The sequence below is a fragment of the Macrobrachium nipponense genome, chromosome 44, assembly GCF_015104395.2.
Source record: "Macrobrachium nipponense isolate FS-2020 chromosome 44, ASM1510439v2, whole genome shotgun sequence".
Taxonomy (NCBI): domain Eukaryota; kingdom Metazoa; phylum Arthropoda; class Malacostraca; order Decapoda; family Palaemonidae; genus Macrobrachium; species Macrobrachium nipponense.
In genome coordinates this window covers 42668799-42687175 of record NC_087221.1, presented here as the reverse complement: position 1 = coordinate 42687175, position 18377 = coordinate 42668799, and the positions used below count along the sequence as shown (strand labels likewise).

At 44.2% G+C, this 18377-nt stretch overlaps 1 protein-coding gene and 1 long non-coding RNA gene across 8 annotated transcripts in view; one reads left to right on the top strand and one right to left on the bottom strand.

Annotated features, from left to right (window-relative positions):
• Positions 1-18377, bottom strand: part of LOC135204246 (uncharacterized) — a 73973-nt gene that overhangs the window by 2256 nt on the left and 53340 nt on the right. For 2 of the 4 annotated variants that reach the window (XR_010312147.1, XR_010312149.1), the window contains exons 3-4: positions 12656-12852; positions 8077-8170 (exon numbers count right to left, since the gene is read on the bottom strand). This is a non-coding gene — a long non-coding RNA (uncharacterized LOC135204246). The remainder of the gene's footprint in view (positions 1-8076; positions 8171-12655; positions 12853-18377) is intronic. The other 2 variants (XR_010312148.1, XR_010312146.1) reach the window with 1 other exon arrangement.
• LOC135204242 (TATA element modulatory factor-like) overlaps positions 1-18377 on the top strand; it is a 77979-nt gene that overhangs the window by 24430 nt on the left and 35172 nt on the right. For 2 of the 4 annotated variants that reach the window (XM_064234356.1, XM_064234353.1), the window contains exons 3-10: positions 6450-6569; positions 7134-7160; positions 8087-8194; positions 8928-9091; positions 9538-9679; positions 10293-10837; positions 11150-11799; positions 12671-12859. In XM_064234356.1, the coding sequence (XP_064090426.1) occupies positions 6450-6569; positions 7134-7160; positions 8087-8194; positions 8928-9091; positions 9538-9679; positions 10293-10837; positions 11150-11799; positions 12671-12859 (1945 nt within the window). The remainder of the gene's footprint in view (positions 1-6449; positions 6570-7133; positions 7161-8086; positions 8195-8927; positions 9092-9537; positions 9680-10292; positions 10838-11149; positions 11800-12670; positions 12860-18377) is intronic. The other 2 variants (XM_064234354.1, XM_064234355.1) reach the window with 2 other exon arrangements.

Below are 18377 nucleotides of genomic sequence, written 5' to 3'. Positions count from 1 at the left end.
ATGTATGAGACCTATCGACGTAAATTGGAGCGCGATAGAGTCAGGAGGTCTTCCTCCAAGAGCAGTTCTACGAAAGGTAAGGAATTTAACATTTCTCCTCCTCTAACACCGGTAGATTTGCTCAACCTAATCCTGTTTTGTTGCCTTCGGGCCCCAGTGCTGTGGTCTGGAGAAGGTAACACCCTTTCTCTGATTCTTGAGTCTATTCGCGCTCTTGAATCGAAAGTTTTGGCCTTAGAAACTGGCCCTGTGAAAGTTTGTGTTAGTGCCCCTAGTGTTGTGGAGGGGGCGTCAGATCGGCCCCATAATGCCTCTAGGCCTAGACCTCTATCGGACTCCCAGGACTCAGGGAGTGGGTATGTTGAAAGCCGCAGGAGGGTTACGGGGGCTCCCCACTGATCTGGCGTCCCTTCGGCAGGCCTTGTTGCTAAATCCCAGGCTGGCCAAGGAGCTTGCACGAGCGCGTGTCCTGAAGGATGCTTTTCTTTGTCCTCCGAAGTGTCCTCCCCGCGCAAGGGGTGGAGCGCTTGGAGAGACTCGCGTCCGTTGAAAAGGACTTTTCGTTTTGAGGACGCTTCACGTCCTATGCCTCCGCTTTCGTCAGAGGATGCGTATGACGCCTTTCCTCCTCAGAAGAGAGGTAGGGTTTCTACCGACGAGGACGTTGGTTTCCACACACAGGCGTGTTCACCTGAGAGGCAGGTAGCTGTACCTGCTAGAAGGAAGGAGGCGTCCCCTCGCCCCTCGCCTTCTCGCAGGGTCAGTCCTGCCCCTTCTTCTGCTCCTTCGTCACCTACGAAGGATATCCTAGTGTCCCTTCAGGACCAGATTACGTCGCTTATGGCTCAGAGGACTCGCCCAGCAGCAGTCGAGCCTAAGCGTAGAAAGGACGTTAGGCTGCCCGTCAAGAGGACGAAGCAGTCTCATTCTCTTCGTCTCGTTCGTCTCTCTCCACCTCCGGATCGTCACCGTTCTCGTTCTCGAGTAGATCTTTCGCTCTCTCAGTAGAGGACGCTCGCCAGGACGCTTGGCGTTCGAAGCAGGACGCTTTGCGCTCTCGGCAGGGCGCTGTTGAGGACGCTCGGCAAGACGCTCGGCGTTCGAAGCAGGACGCTTTGCGTTCTCGACAGGACGCCTTTGAGGAGCTGAGGACCTCGGCAGGACGCTCACCGTTCGAAGCAGGACGCTTTTCGAACGAGGCAGGACGCTTTTGAGGACGCTCAGCAGGACGCTTGCTTGGCTAAGCAGGACGCTTTTGGCGCCTCTCGTCAGGAAGCTCGCGCTTCCTCTCGTAGGGACGTGTCTGTTAAGACAGTTCCCTTCCCGTTGCTTTCTAAGGACGCGCTTTCTTTTCGCAGGATGTCCGTCTTCTAAGGATCGTCGTAAAGGCGATTCCGTACCTGTAGCGGGTACTTCCAATCAACGGAAGCCTTTGTTCAGGCTTGAGACTGCTGGACGTACGCCCTCTCCTGATGGACGTTCTCCAGTTCCTCTTAGGGAGGAAGGGAACTTAGTAGTCCAGGGAGTTCCGTCGAAGAAGAACCTCCGGTAGCTTCAGCTGTTCTCGGACTAAGGTTCTTGTCAGGCTGTTACGTTCATCCTTCGGGGAGAAGTTCCAGCCGGCAGCCCCTAGGTCTCCTCCCTCTCAACTTTCGTCTTCCAAGTCCGTTAAGACCCCTGAGTTCGTCGAGATGAAGACATCGCTGTCGACCAAGAGGGCTTTCAAGAAACTTCAAGATTTCATGTCTCGAAGGAAGGATCAGGGCAAGACCACTTTCGCCCTTCCTCCCTCTAGACTCGCCGGGAAAGGAGGAATTTGGTATGAAACCAAGGAGGACGTGGGAGTAAAGGTTCCTTCGTCCGCTCTGGGTGACTTCTCCAGTTTAGTGGACGCTCAGAGGAGGTCTCTCTTATCGTCTGCTAAGGTGTCCTGGACTCCTGTGGAGACGGACCACCACTTGAAGGGACTGCTTCGGCACCTGATGCTTTTGAATTGTGTCGGTTAGAGTGGTGCCTGGGAGGAGTTTTATACCTTCAGTCTAGACGTCCTTGATTTCTCTAAGTCTGGGGGAGCTGTCCAGTGTGTTGTCATGTATGGACAAGGCCGTCAGGGATGGTTCGGAGGAGCTAGTTTCTCATTTTGGAACTGCTTTCCTGAAGAAAAGAGCTCTCTTATGCAATTTTACCGCTAAGTCGGTTTCTCCCGCTCAGAAAGCGGAATTGCTCTTTGCGCCTCTTTCGGACCATCTCTTCCCCCAGGCTATGGTAAAGGATCTTGCAACGAGTTTGCAAGAGAAGGCGACCCAGGACCTCTTGGTACAGTCTTCAAGACGTCCAGCAGTTCCTTCCACATCTGCTTTCAGTAAACCCCCGAAGAAAGTCAAACCCTTTCGCGGGGCACCCCCCTCGAGAGCAGCTCCTCGAGGGAGAGGTTTTTCGAGAGGAAGAGCTTCATTTAAAACCAAAACCACCAAATGAAGATCTTGTCCTTCAGACGCCAGTCGGGGCCAGACTGAAGTTCTTTGCGGAGGCATGGAGGCAGAGAGGGGCGGATCCTTGGTCTCTCAAGATCGTAGAGCAGGGGTACAAGATCCCCTTTTTACATCCTCCTCCTTTAACATCAACTCCCAGAGACCTCTCTCCATCTTATCAGGGAGAGAAGAAAAGTATTCTTTTCGATCTGTTAGACCAGATGGTCGAAAAAAGAGCGGTGGAACAAGTCTTGGACCTGGAGTCACCGGGCTTCTACAACAGGATTTTCCTGGTGCCGAAGCAGTCGTCAGGTTGGCGCCCAGTCCTGGATGTGAGCAGGCTCAATCTTTTTGTAGAAAAGATCAAGTTCAAAATGGAGACGCCTCAGTCGGTGCTGGGAGCCTTGAGACCTGGCGACTGGATGGTGTCTCTGGACCTGCAGGACGCGTACTTCCACGTCCCCGTCCACCCTCTTTCAAGGAAGTACCTGAGATTCGTCTTAGACAACAGGGTTTGGCAATTCAGAGCCCTTTGTTTCGGTCTCAGCACGGCCCCGATGGTTTTCACAATGATAATGAGGAATGTAGCGAAGTGGCTCCATTCGTCAGGGATCAGGATATCCCTCTACCTCGACGATTGGCTGATCAGAGCGTCGTCGAGGCAGAAATGTCTGAAGGACCTTCAATTTACGTTAGCCCTAGCAAAGTCTCTGGGTCTTTTGGTCAACTCCGAAAAGTCGCATCTGACCCCGACACAGTCCATCGTGTATCTGGGGATTCAGATGGATTCAGTGGCTTTTCGGGCGTTTCCATCCCAGGAACGTCAGCGACTGGGGTTAGAGAAAGTCGCAGCCTTCCTAGAGAGAGAAGCTTGTTCGGTGAGGGAGTGGATGAGTCTGCTGGGCACCATTTCCTCGCTAGAAAAGTTTGTCTCGCTGGGAAGACTGCACCTCAGGCCTCTTCAATTTTTCCTTGCGGAAGAATGGAAGTCGAAAGAGGACCTGAATGCGATCCTAAGGATCTCAAACAAGGTAAAAGGCCACTTAAGATGGTGGCTCGACCCTCAGAAGTTACGAGAGGGCTTCTCCTTAAATCTTCTGAGCCCCGACCTAGTGTTGTTCTCAGACGCTTCCATTTCCGGTTGGGGAGCAACACTGGGGGGGGGAGGAAGTGTCAGGCTCCTGGAGAGGGGAACAGGTAGCCTGGCACATCGATGTAAAGGAACTGGCAGCGATATTCCTGTCACTGCAGTTCTTCGAAGACAAACTGTCAAGCAAGGTTGTTCAAGTCAACTCAGACAGCACCACAGCCCTTGCATATCTAAAGAATCAGGGAGGAACTCACTCCAGATCCCTTTTTCTCCTTGCGAAAGAAGTTCTGCTATGGGCAGACGCAAGGCGCATCAAGATCCTGACAAGATTCGTGGCAGGGGTTCAGAATGTCAGGGCGGACCTTCTCAGTCGACGAAATCAGATTCTACCAACAGAATGGACCTTGCACCAGGAAGTCTGTCAACAATTATGGACATTGTGGGGACGTCCTCTAGTAGACCTGTTCGCTACATCGAGGACGAAGAGGCTTCCTCTGTATTGCTCCCCGGTTCTGGATCCAGGGGCAATTGCAGTGGACGCGTTGCTCTGGAACTGGACAGACCTGGATCTTTACGCCTTTCCCCCATTCAAGATCATGGGGGGGGGAGGTAATGAGGAAGTTCGCAGCTTCAGAAGGGACAAGGTTGACTCTGATTGCCCCAATGTGGCCAGCAAAAGAGAGTGGGGTTCACAGAGGTCATGACATTCCTGGTGGACTCCAAGAACGTTGCCTGGAGGAGAGATCTACTCAGACAGCCTCACTTCAACAGGTTTCACCAAAACCTCTCCGCTCTGGCTCTGACTGCGTTCAGACTATCGAAAAGTTGGCCAGAGCGAGAGGCTTTTCAAAGGCAGCTGCGAGAGCAATCGCTAATGCTCGAAGAGCCTCTTCAAGAGCTGTCTACCAGTCTTAAGTGGTACCTCCTTCAGGGCATGGTGCAAAAAGGAAGGAATTTCCTCTTCCACGACTGTGAATCAGATAGCAGATTTCTTACTCTATCTAAGAAATGTGCAGAAATTGGCAGTTCCTACAATCAAAGGTTATAGGAGTATGTTGTCTGCCGTTTTTTCGCCACAGAGGACTGGACCTCTCCGACAATAAGGATCTGCACGATCTCTTAAGGTCGTTCGAAACCACCAAGATTCCACAAGCAAGACGCCCTCATGGAATCTCGATGTGGTTTTGAAACATCTTATGCTAAGTCCCTTTGAGCCTCTCCATGAAGCTTCTCTAAGGGACTTGACGAGAAAAACGCTTTTCCTAGCTTCTCTGGCGACGGCGAAGAGAGTTAGTGAAATCCAAGCGTTCAGTAGCCTAGTGGGCTTCAAGGGGGACAACGCTGTCTGCTCGTTGAGCCCATCTTTCTTGGCTAAGAACGAGAACCCGTCTAATCCTTGGCCGAAGAGCTTTGAAATCAAAGGAATGTCGAGTCTCGTGGGTCAAGAACCAGAGAGAGCCCTGTGCCCTGTCAGGGCTCTCAAGTTCTATGTGAATAGGACTAAAGAGATAAGAGGTCCCTCAGGTAATCTCTGGTGCTCGGTGAAGAGACCAGATTTGCCGTTGTCGAAGAATGCTGTGGCTTTCTTCTTGAGGGACGTCATTAAAGAGGCTCATTCATCTTGCCAGAAGACTGATTTGAGCCTCTTTAAAGTGAAAGCTCACGAAGTCAGAGCCGTAGCTAACTTCTCGTTGCCTTCCAAAGGAATATGTCTATCAAAGATATACTTGGTATAGCACTTTTTGGAGGAGCAATTCCGTATTCGCCTCACATTACCTCCGGGATGTGAGAACGATTTACGAGAACTGTAGTTCTTTGGGGCCTTACATTTCGGCAGACACAGTTTTGGGGGCTGAAGGTAGCTCTCTCCCTATCCCTTAGCTTAGTTAGGTTAGTTTTTATTGTGTTTTTGGTTGATGGTGAGATCTTCTGTGGAAATCTCCCATTCCTTAGTGTTAATGTCAGGGGTTTTTTGGTTAGTTGGTCAGGTGGTGGTCGGTTGCTGTGTTACTGCCATATGTTTGGCTAGATGGTCTTGTCACATTGTGGTCACGTCCCCGTTGACAGAGCATCCAGAGTGCACCAGCACTACAGGTCCAAACCTGGCTGGCAACTCTGATAAAAGCATAAGCAGGCTTTAGTGACAGTAATCACAGAGTCTACTTTGCTATCAGGTAAGGAACCAAGAAGTAAATCTTTTACTTAATTTAAGTTTCCTAAAAATCCTATTCTGTCTCTACCCACCATCCGAAGGTGGGATTCAGCTATATATATATCTGACAGGTAAGTTTCATGAACAAAATGTTATTGTTATAATACAATTAAGTTTGTTCATACTTACCTGGCAGATATATATATAGCTGTATTTCTGACGTCCGACAGAATTTCAAAACTCGCGGCACACGTAGTGGGGCGGCCAGGTGGTAGTACCCATTCCCGCCGCTGGGAGGCGGATATCAGGAACCATTCCCATTTTCTGTTCATATTTATTCATGACCCTTGTCTCCTGAGGGGAGGAGGGTGGGCACTCTAATTATATATATCTGCCAGGTAAGTATGAACAAACTTAATTGTATTATAACAATAACATTTTTGTGAATTCTGTGATGTCAGTTATGAAAGTGTTTGCAGTAGTTGCAAGTCTAATAAATTATGCACAAGATAAAGTGGTTTGAGTGTTCCATTATATAAAAATTTGAATGTGCAGAGTTTTATTATATAATGCTAAAGGACCTGTAGAAGTCTTGATATTATATTCCAGCAAATAATAAAATTATGCTGATGTACCCACAATACTGGTATGGAAATTTCTAACAAACCAGGCTGCAAATGGCTTTAAGAAAAGCTTCTCTTTCAGAACTCAGATTTCATTTATACTCTTATTCCAGGAATATCAGAAAAGCTTCGCGATGAGTCGGAGAATTTCTTTGCCTCGTTTGGGCTCGAGAAGAAGAAATCCCCTCTTACCCCTGCAAATACTCCGGTGGAACCTGCGCCACTTCCCAAAGGTGTGTATCGTGATTCTTTGTAGCTGTTTATCACTGTAGTCATGTTATTTTTGCCAAGATTTTTAAGCATACAGTTAACCTAAGATTTATTTTATTTTCTGGTAACTTAGATTGTTTCGTGTTGAAATTCTGTCGTTGTAGAGCAAAAGTAATTTTATCCCAATGAAAGAGACTTAAAAACATACAGTTAAGTTGTCCTGCAGACTCTCTTTCAGATCAGATTAGTCAAGCATTAACCATTCTTGATTCATGAAATATCTATGATTTTAACATAAAATTCATTAATCACATGATTGAGGAGCAACAACCTTGTAAAAATAAGTCTGAGTCCTGTTATGCATTTGAATAATTTTGGAGTGAATAAATTTTATCATGAAAGGAGAGAAATTAATACATTATTGTATATTTCTGTACAGGCTCCAATTGTAAACATTTGTATTGAATTTCTGAAGTACAGTATATCTCATGGACAGGGTACTTTTTTCTCTTTCATGTGATGTAAGACTTTCTGATTAAAAAGTATGAAGTTGACCGGCAAACAAAACAAACCACTTTTTATTTCAGATATTTCAGATACTGAGGAAGATGAAGGTCCGTTATAATCAGTGATGTATTTTCAGTTTTAAGATTTTGATTTAAAAGGGAGTTGTGTTTACACATCATTGCATAAAATAAAATGAATTCACACTAGAATCCTAATTAAACAAATGGTTATTGATGGGAGTTGCTAAAATAATTAATTTTTGTGCCATTTTTACTGCATGAATCTTTTTGAGTTATGTTTAGCTCATGAAATGCTTTATGGAAAGTTTGTGAGTGGTTGGTTTGGTTTGGTTTTAATATGACTTTTAGTTACATCAGAGATATATGAAAAATTATCAGCCCTCAATATAGTGGTCCCTAATCGTATGAATCACCATTTACTGGAAGCCTTTGATTTGTACTCCAAGGGATTCTGTAGTTTTATCTATATTCTTCAGTTATTTTTGTCCTTAACTTTCCTCTTGATGTTTTTTCTCTTAATGTCTTGGAGTTGTTTGAAAAAAAAAATGAAACTGTAATTTCATTTCCATAGAAATAATATTGAAACTTTTGCAGTACTACATCAAAGACTTTCAATAATTTTACAAGGTCTGTACTTTGTTGATCACACCTCTGTTTTTCTCTACAAGAACATGCAGTTCATTTCTGCACCTTAAGAATTCCTTTTCAGAACAGAACTTTTGTTATTTTGGTATTTCTTAGTACAATGAGCCTTGACAGTTTAACTAATGATATTGGTAGACTCGCTCCCAAGGAACATTCCATTCTGTTTTATTATTATTGTTCAGAAGATGAACCCTATTCATATGAAGCAAGCCCAGCAAAGTGGCCATTGACTTGAAATTCAGGATTCCAAAGAATATGGTAAATGTATTAAAATGCAAGGAGATAATTGAACTTTTGAAATTTAAATCAGACCTTGAATTGGTAACACTCAGTAATTTGAGGAATGAATAGCTTTTACCTTATCACAGATGGGGATAAGTCAAGTGCATCTAGTGCTGCTATGGTTGGAAGTCTGTGGGGATCTTTCACGGGCTCCTTCTTTGATAACACATCTGCGAATAAGAAAGAGACTCAAGGTTTGTATTGCATCATCATCAGCTTTTTATTTACTGTATAAATACTGTATTATTGTAGACTGTTTATGAGTCTCTTCTTCCATAGGAGTTAATGTTTATGTACACTATGCCTTGTGTGGAGTAATGTTGATATTGCTTGAGGATCTTTACAGTATCTCTTCGACTTATGGCTGCTATACATTTTCCAGGGATCTCTTCCATCCTCTTCAGCTTTACCTTGTTCCCTATTTTGCATAATTTGATAACAAGTTCTTTGGACTACATTGTATTCTAGAAATGTTAAACTACATTGTAATAGAAATATGTAAACCAAGAATGTATGAAAAATATGATACCACAAACATGATGATGGATGCGAAGGAAACGATTTGTCAGTTGTCCACATCCATCCATTTTGTAGGTGTTTAATGCACAGTATTCCATCTGCCAATCATGTAAGGATGGCTCATGGAAGGAAAGACACAAAGATGATGCAATGCACTGCAGCCTCTGAACTCTCACAGAAACAATAAAAATATTGTTTCTGTTAAAATTCTTGGCTGATGCTGGATGAAAACGCAGCCTCTCACAGCTTAAAAATGATGTTTCTGTTAAAATCCTTGTAGGATGCTGGATAAAAATGACAGTGTATGTGATTAGTGAGGCTGGAAAACTGTTATGTACTTGTGTATAATTATTTTTATTTTTATATATTAAATATATTCATATCTTGCTTGTATGCTTCCTTGCTCAGATACTCCCGAGACTCCCAGCAGCTCTCAGAAGAAGATAGTAGCAACACAGCCTCCCCGCAGCAGCACGAGCTTACCCAGTCTACAGCTGCCCAAGAGCCCTGTCTCTACCCAGCCACGCACAGCTAGTCTTGAAGAGTATCAGATTGACAGCACTGGCAGCCAGGTATTAAATGACTTTGAAATTCAAGTCCTGACTGTACTCTGTCAGTAATTATTTGGGCATTTTGACTTCTTGTTTATTTTCCACCTTGGTATGGTAATGTCATATCTGATCTGAAAAGGTCTGTGAGTTAAGTATTGTAAGGAAAAAATATACAAGAAAAAACTACTGTGGCGGTGAGGTTCTTCTCACGCAGAGTTAAGATACTTCTTTGTATAGTACTTTGTAATTGCTACTCATTGCTTCAGCCTTGCTTAAGGGGCGGCATTATTTAACAAATTACCATTTACCTAATTGAACCCAAGGCAGCATGTTGTATCCTATGAGAGATTAAGTTAGGATGTACTGATCAATAATTAGAGGATGGGTCAGCTTATGGTTGATTAATAGTTGCATTCAAGGGTCATGTTTGGTATTTTGTAAAGGCTCACAAAATAACTTAATTGCAGGAGACAACTGGCAAAGAAGCTATAGGTGTGCAGCCATCAAAAAACAGCCCAGATGTGGGAGATGCATCTGCAACTCAAGAATGGGGTTGGGGATGGGACAGCAGCATAATGGTGATGTCGAGTGACCAACAGCAATTAGAAGGTCCGTAGATTTGAATTAATGTCAGATTTGTTATTGAAGTGAAGATTTTATATGGTATCTTATGAAGGATGTTTGACTTTGGAGCCATGGTAAAGATGCATGGCTACTGAAATATAATGAATAATTTTCTTCACATACTTTCTGCTTTAGAGGAAAATTAAATCTATTGAGTAGTAAATTGTTTATCTGATAGTACTGTATTTACCCTGATCACTTATCTTTTATGTATTGCTAAATATATTTATGCTAAAGCCTTTTAAAGTAAAGCCAGTGGAATATATTACATGATACTATCTCCTTTTAAAGTAAAGCCAGTGGAATATATTACATGATACTATCTCAAGTTTAATTGATTTTACTATGGTAGTAGTGCAGTAGCCAGAAATGTTGGTAACAAGTCTTCATTTTTGGGAGCTTATCTCAGTCATGGGTGTGTATGTAGCAGTCTTTTTAATGGTTTGAAAAGTTTTCATCATTTTTCGACTGTTGGAAAATGTCCTCTTTTCAGTGAATATTTGGCATTGAAGATATCTTTGTGTGTTGAAGCACATGTGGAAGGGGATATCATTAATGAATTAATTAAATTCCTTCATTTCTCTCCAAATATCTTCAGGTGAACTTAATGCATCTCAGGGAGAAATCGATGGCCGGGAAGATAGTTTAGTAGATGATGACGACGAAGACGGCTTTTCTCGTAGTCGCTTGGTTGTTGGAAGTGTTGACAGTGACGGATTTTCACGGCAGGAAAGCCAAGGCTCCCTCTGTGGCAGATCCATCGACTTGGACGTTCCGTCAGTCATATCAGAGGATGTGTTTGACTCGGGGCAGGCAGAACAGGCAGAGATAGAGAGAGAAAATGGTGCCACTGCCAAGAGTGATGTATCGAGTGATGATAGAAGTGCTAGCGAAAGTAGGTTAAGTGAAAGGAGAACTACTGTGTCCAGTGGCAACTCTGAAGTGAACACACCTGAAAGTATTGTTTTATTGACTTCTGATAGTTCCCCCGATGGTGAGGTGGCAAGTATTGAGGCCTCTGCTGCCAGTAATGCTAATCTGACCATCAATTTGTCTGCAGTCGGGACCAGTCCTATTAGTTCCCCAGACTCCATAGAAGTCCTTGGTTCTTGTAGTGTTGTTACATCACCGTCTTCTATAGAGGTGAGTAATTGTTTTTGCTTTATGTTTTTCCTGTTCTATAAATGAACCTCTTATTTTATAATAGTGCCTTCTTCATCCTGGGCCCTGTGAATTTGTCATACATGACTGCTTTAACAGTGGTGAAGCAGCAAGTATGTGAAACTCAGCGAATGGCCTTTTCTGCCAAAATCATTGAGAATTATATTTCTGACCCTAGAAAAGAATAAAAAGAATTTGTTTTTGTATTTTGCCATGAAATAAATGGGAGTTCCAGTTCCTGAACAAATGAGTGAGATTTCACAATTATTTACTGGGAAAAATTCTCTTCAACAGGTATTAAGTGGAATTTCATCAAGTGACTCATCTCCAACTCATCAAGATTCCTGTAGCATAACTCTAACAGAAGACAGAAGTCCTCCAACCATCTCCTTGCAACCCATTACTCGACCTCCATCAAAGCGTGATCATGAGCCACCCCAGTGTGATCAGTTAGTTGTATTTCAGGAAAGTATTGTTAGTGAAAAGACACTGCTAAGTAAAGACAGTGAAATCAAACCGTCTGATGAAGTTTCTGCTAGTCAGAAGGCTGTGGTCAAACAGCCTACATTTTGGGATAAGGAAGAATCAATGTACCCCAAAGATGGTGATTCCTGCTCGCACTCTGGGAGCAGTCTGTTGGAAGACTTATCAGCGAGTGAAAGTATCCACAGTACGTCGACCTCGAGTACCCACACAGTGTTAGATACTAGTGCGATTATACAAGCAAGTGATCCCCACTTGCTGTCTACTTCTCCCGAACCTCAGAGTTTTGAATCCTTGGCACGACAAGTCACCGAACCCATACCAAAGCCTGCTGAGGATAATGAAGTTTCAGAAAACAGAACAGAAACTGACATTGCAGCGTTACCTCTGGACATATCCGTGGAAAGTGGTGGTAGTTCGGACACAATAACGGCATCGTTGGATTCATCACAGATGGCCTTGTTAGTATAATTTCTCTTAATGAACTTCACTTTCATCCATTGAGGTTTTTTTATGATTACAATATCCTTGTGAATATAATTTCTCTTTCGTTCATTAAGGTTTTACTTTCGTAAAAAGGAATATTATATGTATTCACAGCGTAGCCAAAGTTAGAAATATTAACCAGGTTATTTTTTATACAGCAAATATATCTTTCTAGCCACTCTTTCTTGGTTGCAGGATTGAAAATCTAAATCCAATATGAGTGATTCTCATGAATATGCCTTCACTTTCTGACTGTTCAAAATTTAATATGGGTTATATATATGTGCAGTAGCTTTGTAACAATGTGTATAGATCATGTGAATAGTAAACATTTAGGCATATGCACATTTTCTGCACTTGTTAAGTGCTTGATAATGCACAGTTCCATGTTGGCCGAGTGCATTTCGTGCTCAGCTACCATTCCAGTGGTCCGAAGTTCAATTCTTGGCCAACACGGAACCAGAGGAATTTATTTCTGGTGATAGAAATTCATTTCTCGAACAATGTGGTTCGGATCCCACAATAAGCTGTAGGTCCCGTTGCTAGGTGACCAATTGGTTCCTAGTCACGTAAAAATATATCTAATCCTTCGGGCCAGCCCTAGGAGAGCTGTTAATCAGCTCAGTGGTCTGGTAAAACTAAGATATACTTAACTTAACTTAGCTTGATAATGCAATTCTTCTTTTAGTTTCAAAATGAACAGAAATGAGATTTTCTCAAAAGAATTGAACAGTATACCACTGATACTCATCTTTGCTGTTATTGAAGACATTATTAAGAAGTAGGACTGGAATTCTTAATTCAATATTGCCTTAAAGCATCTGATCTCACCCCAATTGATTTCAGGTCCTACAAGTCTCACACTGGTATCAGTGAGAGTGATCAGGAACTGAAAGAGTCTGAGGAGAACACCATGAGTACGTCTGGAGGCTCGGTCGTTAGGTGTCTCCTGGAGGAAGCAATTGGCGACGAAGAGGCTGTAAGCAATAACTCTTCTCCCCCTGAGAGAGAACACTCTCCATCATCATCTGAAAGGTAAGGTTTTATCATTCATCATTTTATTTTAAGTCTGCTTCAAATTACTACCCTGATGCTATTTTTCCATTTTAATACATTTTTATATATTAATTTATTTTTAATTTTTAATAAGTGAGCTTTCTTCTTTCTTCATTTCCCTTTATTTCTCTTACTTCTTATTTTGTTCATGAAACTTACCTGGCAGATATATATATAGCTGTATTTCTCCGAAGTTGACAGAATTTCAAAACTCCCGGCACACGCAGTGGTCGGCCAGGTGGTTAGTGCCCATTCCTGCCGCTGGGAGGCGGGTATCAGGAACCATTCCCATTTTCTATCAGATTTTCTCTGTCGCCCGTAATGTAAACACCTGTTTTCATTACCTCCGTCTAGGATTTTGATTCTCATTGGCGCTTAAGTATCCTAATTATCTTTTGGATGATTGACTTGGATGTGTGGCTAGGCATACGCTATCGTAATTTTCATTAACCTTTGTTTAAGATGTCTGAATCTAGTTCGGCTAGTTTCAGACTGTGTTGTCTGCACGAGTAAGGTGAGGCTACCGAAAGCTTCGGTAAATCCTCACTTGGTATGCACGGTGCGTTTAGGGCATGTTTCTTTATTGAAAGATCGATGTAAGGAGTTTGACTGATTCCGAAGGGAAGACATATGATTCGTATGTACGCAAATTAGAGCGTGATTGAATCGGGGTCTTCCTCAAAAAACTGCATCAGTAAACAGAAGTCAGGGTAAAGAACCTGCTAACCTTCCTGTAGACTTTGTTTTGCCTAACCCTGTAGTATGGCCTACGGGCCATTAGGTTATGTCTGCGAAAGAATGGCTTTTCTGTTATTGTGGATTCCATTCGTATTTTGGAATCTAAAGTGCTCGCTCTCCAATCAGTGTTGTGAAGTGTAGTGCCCCCTGTATTGTGGAGGGGGCGTCAGATCGGCCCTATAATGCCTCTAGGCCTGGACCTCTGTCGGACTCCCAGGACCAGGGAGAAGGACATGTCGAAAGCCGAAGGAGGGTTACGGGGAACCCCCACCGATCTGGCGTCCCTTCGGCAGGACCTGTTGACGCTTCCCAGGCTGCCAAAGATCGTGCACGTGCACGAATCATGAAGGATTGCTTCTCGTCCTCCGAGGCGTCCTCCCCGCGCAGGGGTTGGAGCTCTTGGAAGGACTCGCGCCCTCTAAAAGAAGCTTTAGAGAAGAGGACGCTTCACGTCCTCTCTCTCGTCAGGAGGGAGCGTCAGATCGGCCCTATAATGCCTCTAGGCCTGGACCTCTGTCAGACTCCCAGGACCAGGGAGAGGGCATGTCAAAAGCCGAAGGAGGGTTACGGGGACTCCACACTGATCTGGCGTCCCTTCGGCAGGACTTAATATCAATAAGCGTGACAAAGACGCAAGATGTCGCACAGGCGGCTGTCGTCTTTGTCAAGAAATTTTCATTCTTAGTATTTACTTGAATATTTATTTTTCATTTCTTTTTATTTATTTTATATGATTATTATATACTATAATTCTTTATGATTGAACTCGATGCTCTGTGGAGAGGAAGGAACGTCATTACTCTTGTAGCAAGGATTGTTTTCCTTCTCCCCATGACGCTCCCCCCTCCTCTCCTCTTGACGCTCCGTATACGTTACATGACAAGACGTTCGCTCTACTGTGAACAGGAGGTTGTTCAAGCTGCTAAGCTTGACGCCCGGCAAGCTTCTTTGTATAATCAAGCAGCTCACCAAGACGTACCTCGCTCGTCCCTAAGGGACGCTCCGTCGGCGGCCAGATATGACAAACTGCTTTGCGCAGTCGATTTTTTCTCTTGTTGGTAAGCATGACGTCTGTCAGTAGCGTGACGCTTTTCTGGACGCTTCTGTTGACGCTCAGTTAAGACTGGACGCTCAGCTGGACACCGGGCATGCGCCAGTGACGCCAAATGCGCACCAGTGGAAGCCAGGAGCACGCCAGTGGACATCAGGCACGCACCAGTTGACGCTTAGCATGACGCTTTTGTGGACGCTCTTCAATACGTCCCTCGGGAGGCTCCCTTATTGGACAATCTTCAGAACTCCGCAGGACGTTCCTTTAACGGAATTTCGTAAAGTTTCGGAGTTGGCTATTAAACATTTCCGACTTTATTCTTGGGACCCTACTTCGAGTAGAAAGCCCCCTTTCACGAGAGAAGCCTTAGAGTTCGATTGCTTCGCGGTCTGTTTAGGACCCTTCTACGGTTCCCGTAAAGGAGAAAGAGTCCTGGAGCGACTCGCAACCTACAAATAGAGAAGAGACTACTTCGTCATCATCTTCATCTATTAAAGTGTAGACCTGCCTTCTATAAGACTTGTTTGCTGACAAGTTTCGGCCCTCGGTTCCTTGCTCTCCTCTCTCGTTGTTGGTTTCCACCATCTGAACAGCTGTTCAGGACGATGGATATTTTTAATTTTGAATATCTAATTAAAGCAGTTTTCGGTGTCATAGAACTCCTCTTCTGCGTTCAAGAATCAAGAGCAGCGTGCGGCTCTCCAAGACGTCTCTCAGGTGACCTTTCATGCATCAGGACGCTCGGCAAGATCCTCTCTGAGATGTCGTTCAGAACACTTGGTGTTATATGCACCAATACGCTCGGCAAGACTCTCGCGAGGACGCCTTTTGAAGACGCTCGACATCCTATGCATTGAGACGCTCACAAGAAAGCTTTTGAAGATGCTCAACGTCTTACACGTCGAGACGCTCGCCAGGACGCTCTGGAAGACGCTCGACATCATAAACATCGAGACGCTTTCCAGGACGCTCGCCAGGACGCTTTTGAAGACGCTCGATGTCTTACACATCTGGACGCTTGCTAGGACGCTAGCGAGGACGCTTTTGAAGACGCTAGGCATCCTACATGTCATGACACTCAGCAGAGCACTTGCCAGGACGTTCTTCAGAACAATAGGCGTCCTACGCATCAAGACGTTCGGCAGGATTCCTGCAAGAACGCTCGTCAAGAGGACGCTCTTCAGGACGCTCCACAGGACGTTCCTTTACAGGAACTTAGTAAAGATTCGGAGTTGGCGGTGAGGATACCCGAATTTCTTCTTCGAACCCTCCTTCAGATAGAGGATCCCTTGCTCTCCTCTCTCTCAGTGGGCGTCGTCGAAGAAGAGGAAATAGCTTGGTCTCGTAAAGATGTCCACTTCGCTTTCTATGAAGGGAGCGTTCAATAGAATCTATGACTTGATGAACTCCAGAAAAACTTTAAGCAGATTTCGGTGTCATAAAACGCCTCTTCTACGTTCGGGACTGCGCTACAGAAGGGGAACATTAGGGTCCTACCTACCGTAAGCCCAGTCTTGGACCAGGAATCCTGCCCCTTCCTCGATTTCTGCGGGAATTGGGAAAACTATATACTACTCGAATTCCTGTATTACTTTCTGTTATGTAAGTGGCTTTCCCCCATTATCAAGATACTAAATGTTTTGTCAAGTAAGTGGGTTTCCCCCATTGACAAAATACTAAACGTTTTGTCAAGTAAGTGGGTAACCCCTCATTGACAAAATATAGAATCTGTTCTCATTGACAAAGATCTCAATAACATTTTATCGAGTAAACGGATAAGCTCTCATTGACAAGATTCGGAAGAGCTCTATTGGTCAGAAGCTCGTCCAGGGAAAAGACTTGTAGACTACGGCCATGAAGTCTTATGTCCAATAACATAAGAAGCTTGAGCTGTCCTCTTCGGTCCTCGATTCTCACTTGAGGATCTCCTTCAACTAATACTAATTCGTTCTCTTGGCGAAGAGAACGAAGACAGTCGCTTTCCATTCTCTTTCTTCCTCGTCGAGGAAAGAATGTAGTAGAGAATTAGCTGTCCAAGTGACTACAATACTTTACGTAATTTACATTTGCATTATATTACTACTGTATGGTTCAAGTCATATACGCATACTGTAGTTACCTCTACAGATGGCAACTGAAAGGACTATTATTCTAAGTGCATTTAATCGGTACTCCCTGCAACCTTCCAGGAGTTTCCGGTGTAAGATTTACGCTTAAAGGTATTGTTAAGACAACACCAACTCAGCTTCTGTATTTAACGGATTCTGTTTCGCTTAAATATGTCTGCTTGAGAGTTTCCTTTTGCTCGATAATAATAACAAACCATTTGTTCATGACACTTACCCGCCAGATATATACGTATATATATCTGCCAGGTAAGTATGAACAAACTTTATTGTATCATTACAATATCATATTCCTTCGTAGAATGGAGTAGCTGGCAACTCAGGCAGATAAGTGCGAGACGATGAATGTAGGCGGCTGTCACTGTAGATAATGCAGTACCAGCTAGGTCTCTGCCATGCGCGGTCGGTTACGTCTCTCTCTCCTGCGGGACTGACTGACTAACGATCTTTAAGAGGTTCGCTGCACGATTGCAGCACGTCCGTGCGGAGCTTCTCGATCGACGGCAGCAACTACTGACGTCTGTGTAATCTTCGCTTAGAAGTATGTCGGAAGTTGTGGAGACTTTGGGGACGTACTTTCATAGATCCCTTCGCAAGGTTGAAGACGAAGAAGCTTCCTCTAGGCTGCTCCCTTATTCTCGATCCGAGATCGGTAGTAATAGACGCCATCCTATAGTATGGAATGGGGATAGATGTTTAGTCTCGTTTCCCCTATTCAAAATGTAATAAGATAATTGTTGGCGTCAAAAAGAGAGAGAATGACGCTGATCGCCCCATGTTGGCCTTCGAGAGGCTGGATTCACAGAGGTCACGTCCTTCCTACTGCACTTTCCAAGGACCCTTCCCGAGAAGTCGGTCTACTCTAATAGCCTCACTTCGAGAGGTACCTCAAAACCTCTCCGCTCTGAGTCTGACTGCGTTCAGACTGTCGGGAAGTTGTCCGGAATAAGAGGATTTTCAAGACTAATGGCTAGTGTCATTACCAAGGCAAAGCAGTTCTGCCTATCTTGCAGTGTACCAATCGGAGTGGGCCATTTCTGGACATAGTGCAGGAAGAATGACTTTTCCTCCACCTCGACATCTGTGAATTACATTACCATCTTCCCTTTCCGTCTGAAGAATGGGATAAGCTAGCAGTCTCAACTATTGTAGAATACGGAAGTAGGTTGTTGACGGCGTTTAGGCTCAGAGATTTGGATCTGTCGAACAACAAAGCCCTTCACGATCTTTGAGGTCTGTGGAAATCTCGAAATTGTCTAGATCGAAGCTTCTGGTATGGAACTTAGGCGTAGTCTGAAGTTCCTGATGTCAAAGCATTTCGAACATCTCCTTTCTGTAAACTTATTGCACGTGACCAGAAAGACTAATTTTCTAACCACTCTAGATAAGGCAAAGAGGGTTAGTGAGGTTTAAGCCATCATCAGAGGTTTTGGCTTTAGATGACATAATGCGGTGTGTTTTCCAAGCCTTCTGTTCTTGCTAAGAATGAAAACCCGTCTAACCCTTGGCCCGAAGCTTGGAAATCAAGGGGATGGCATAGATTATTGGGCAAGAGCCAGAGAGAGTCCTGTGACCTGTCAGG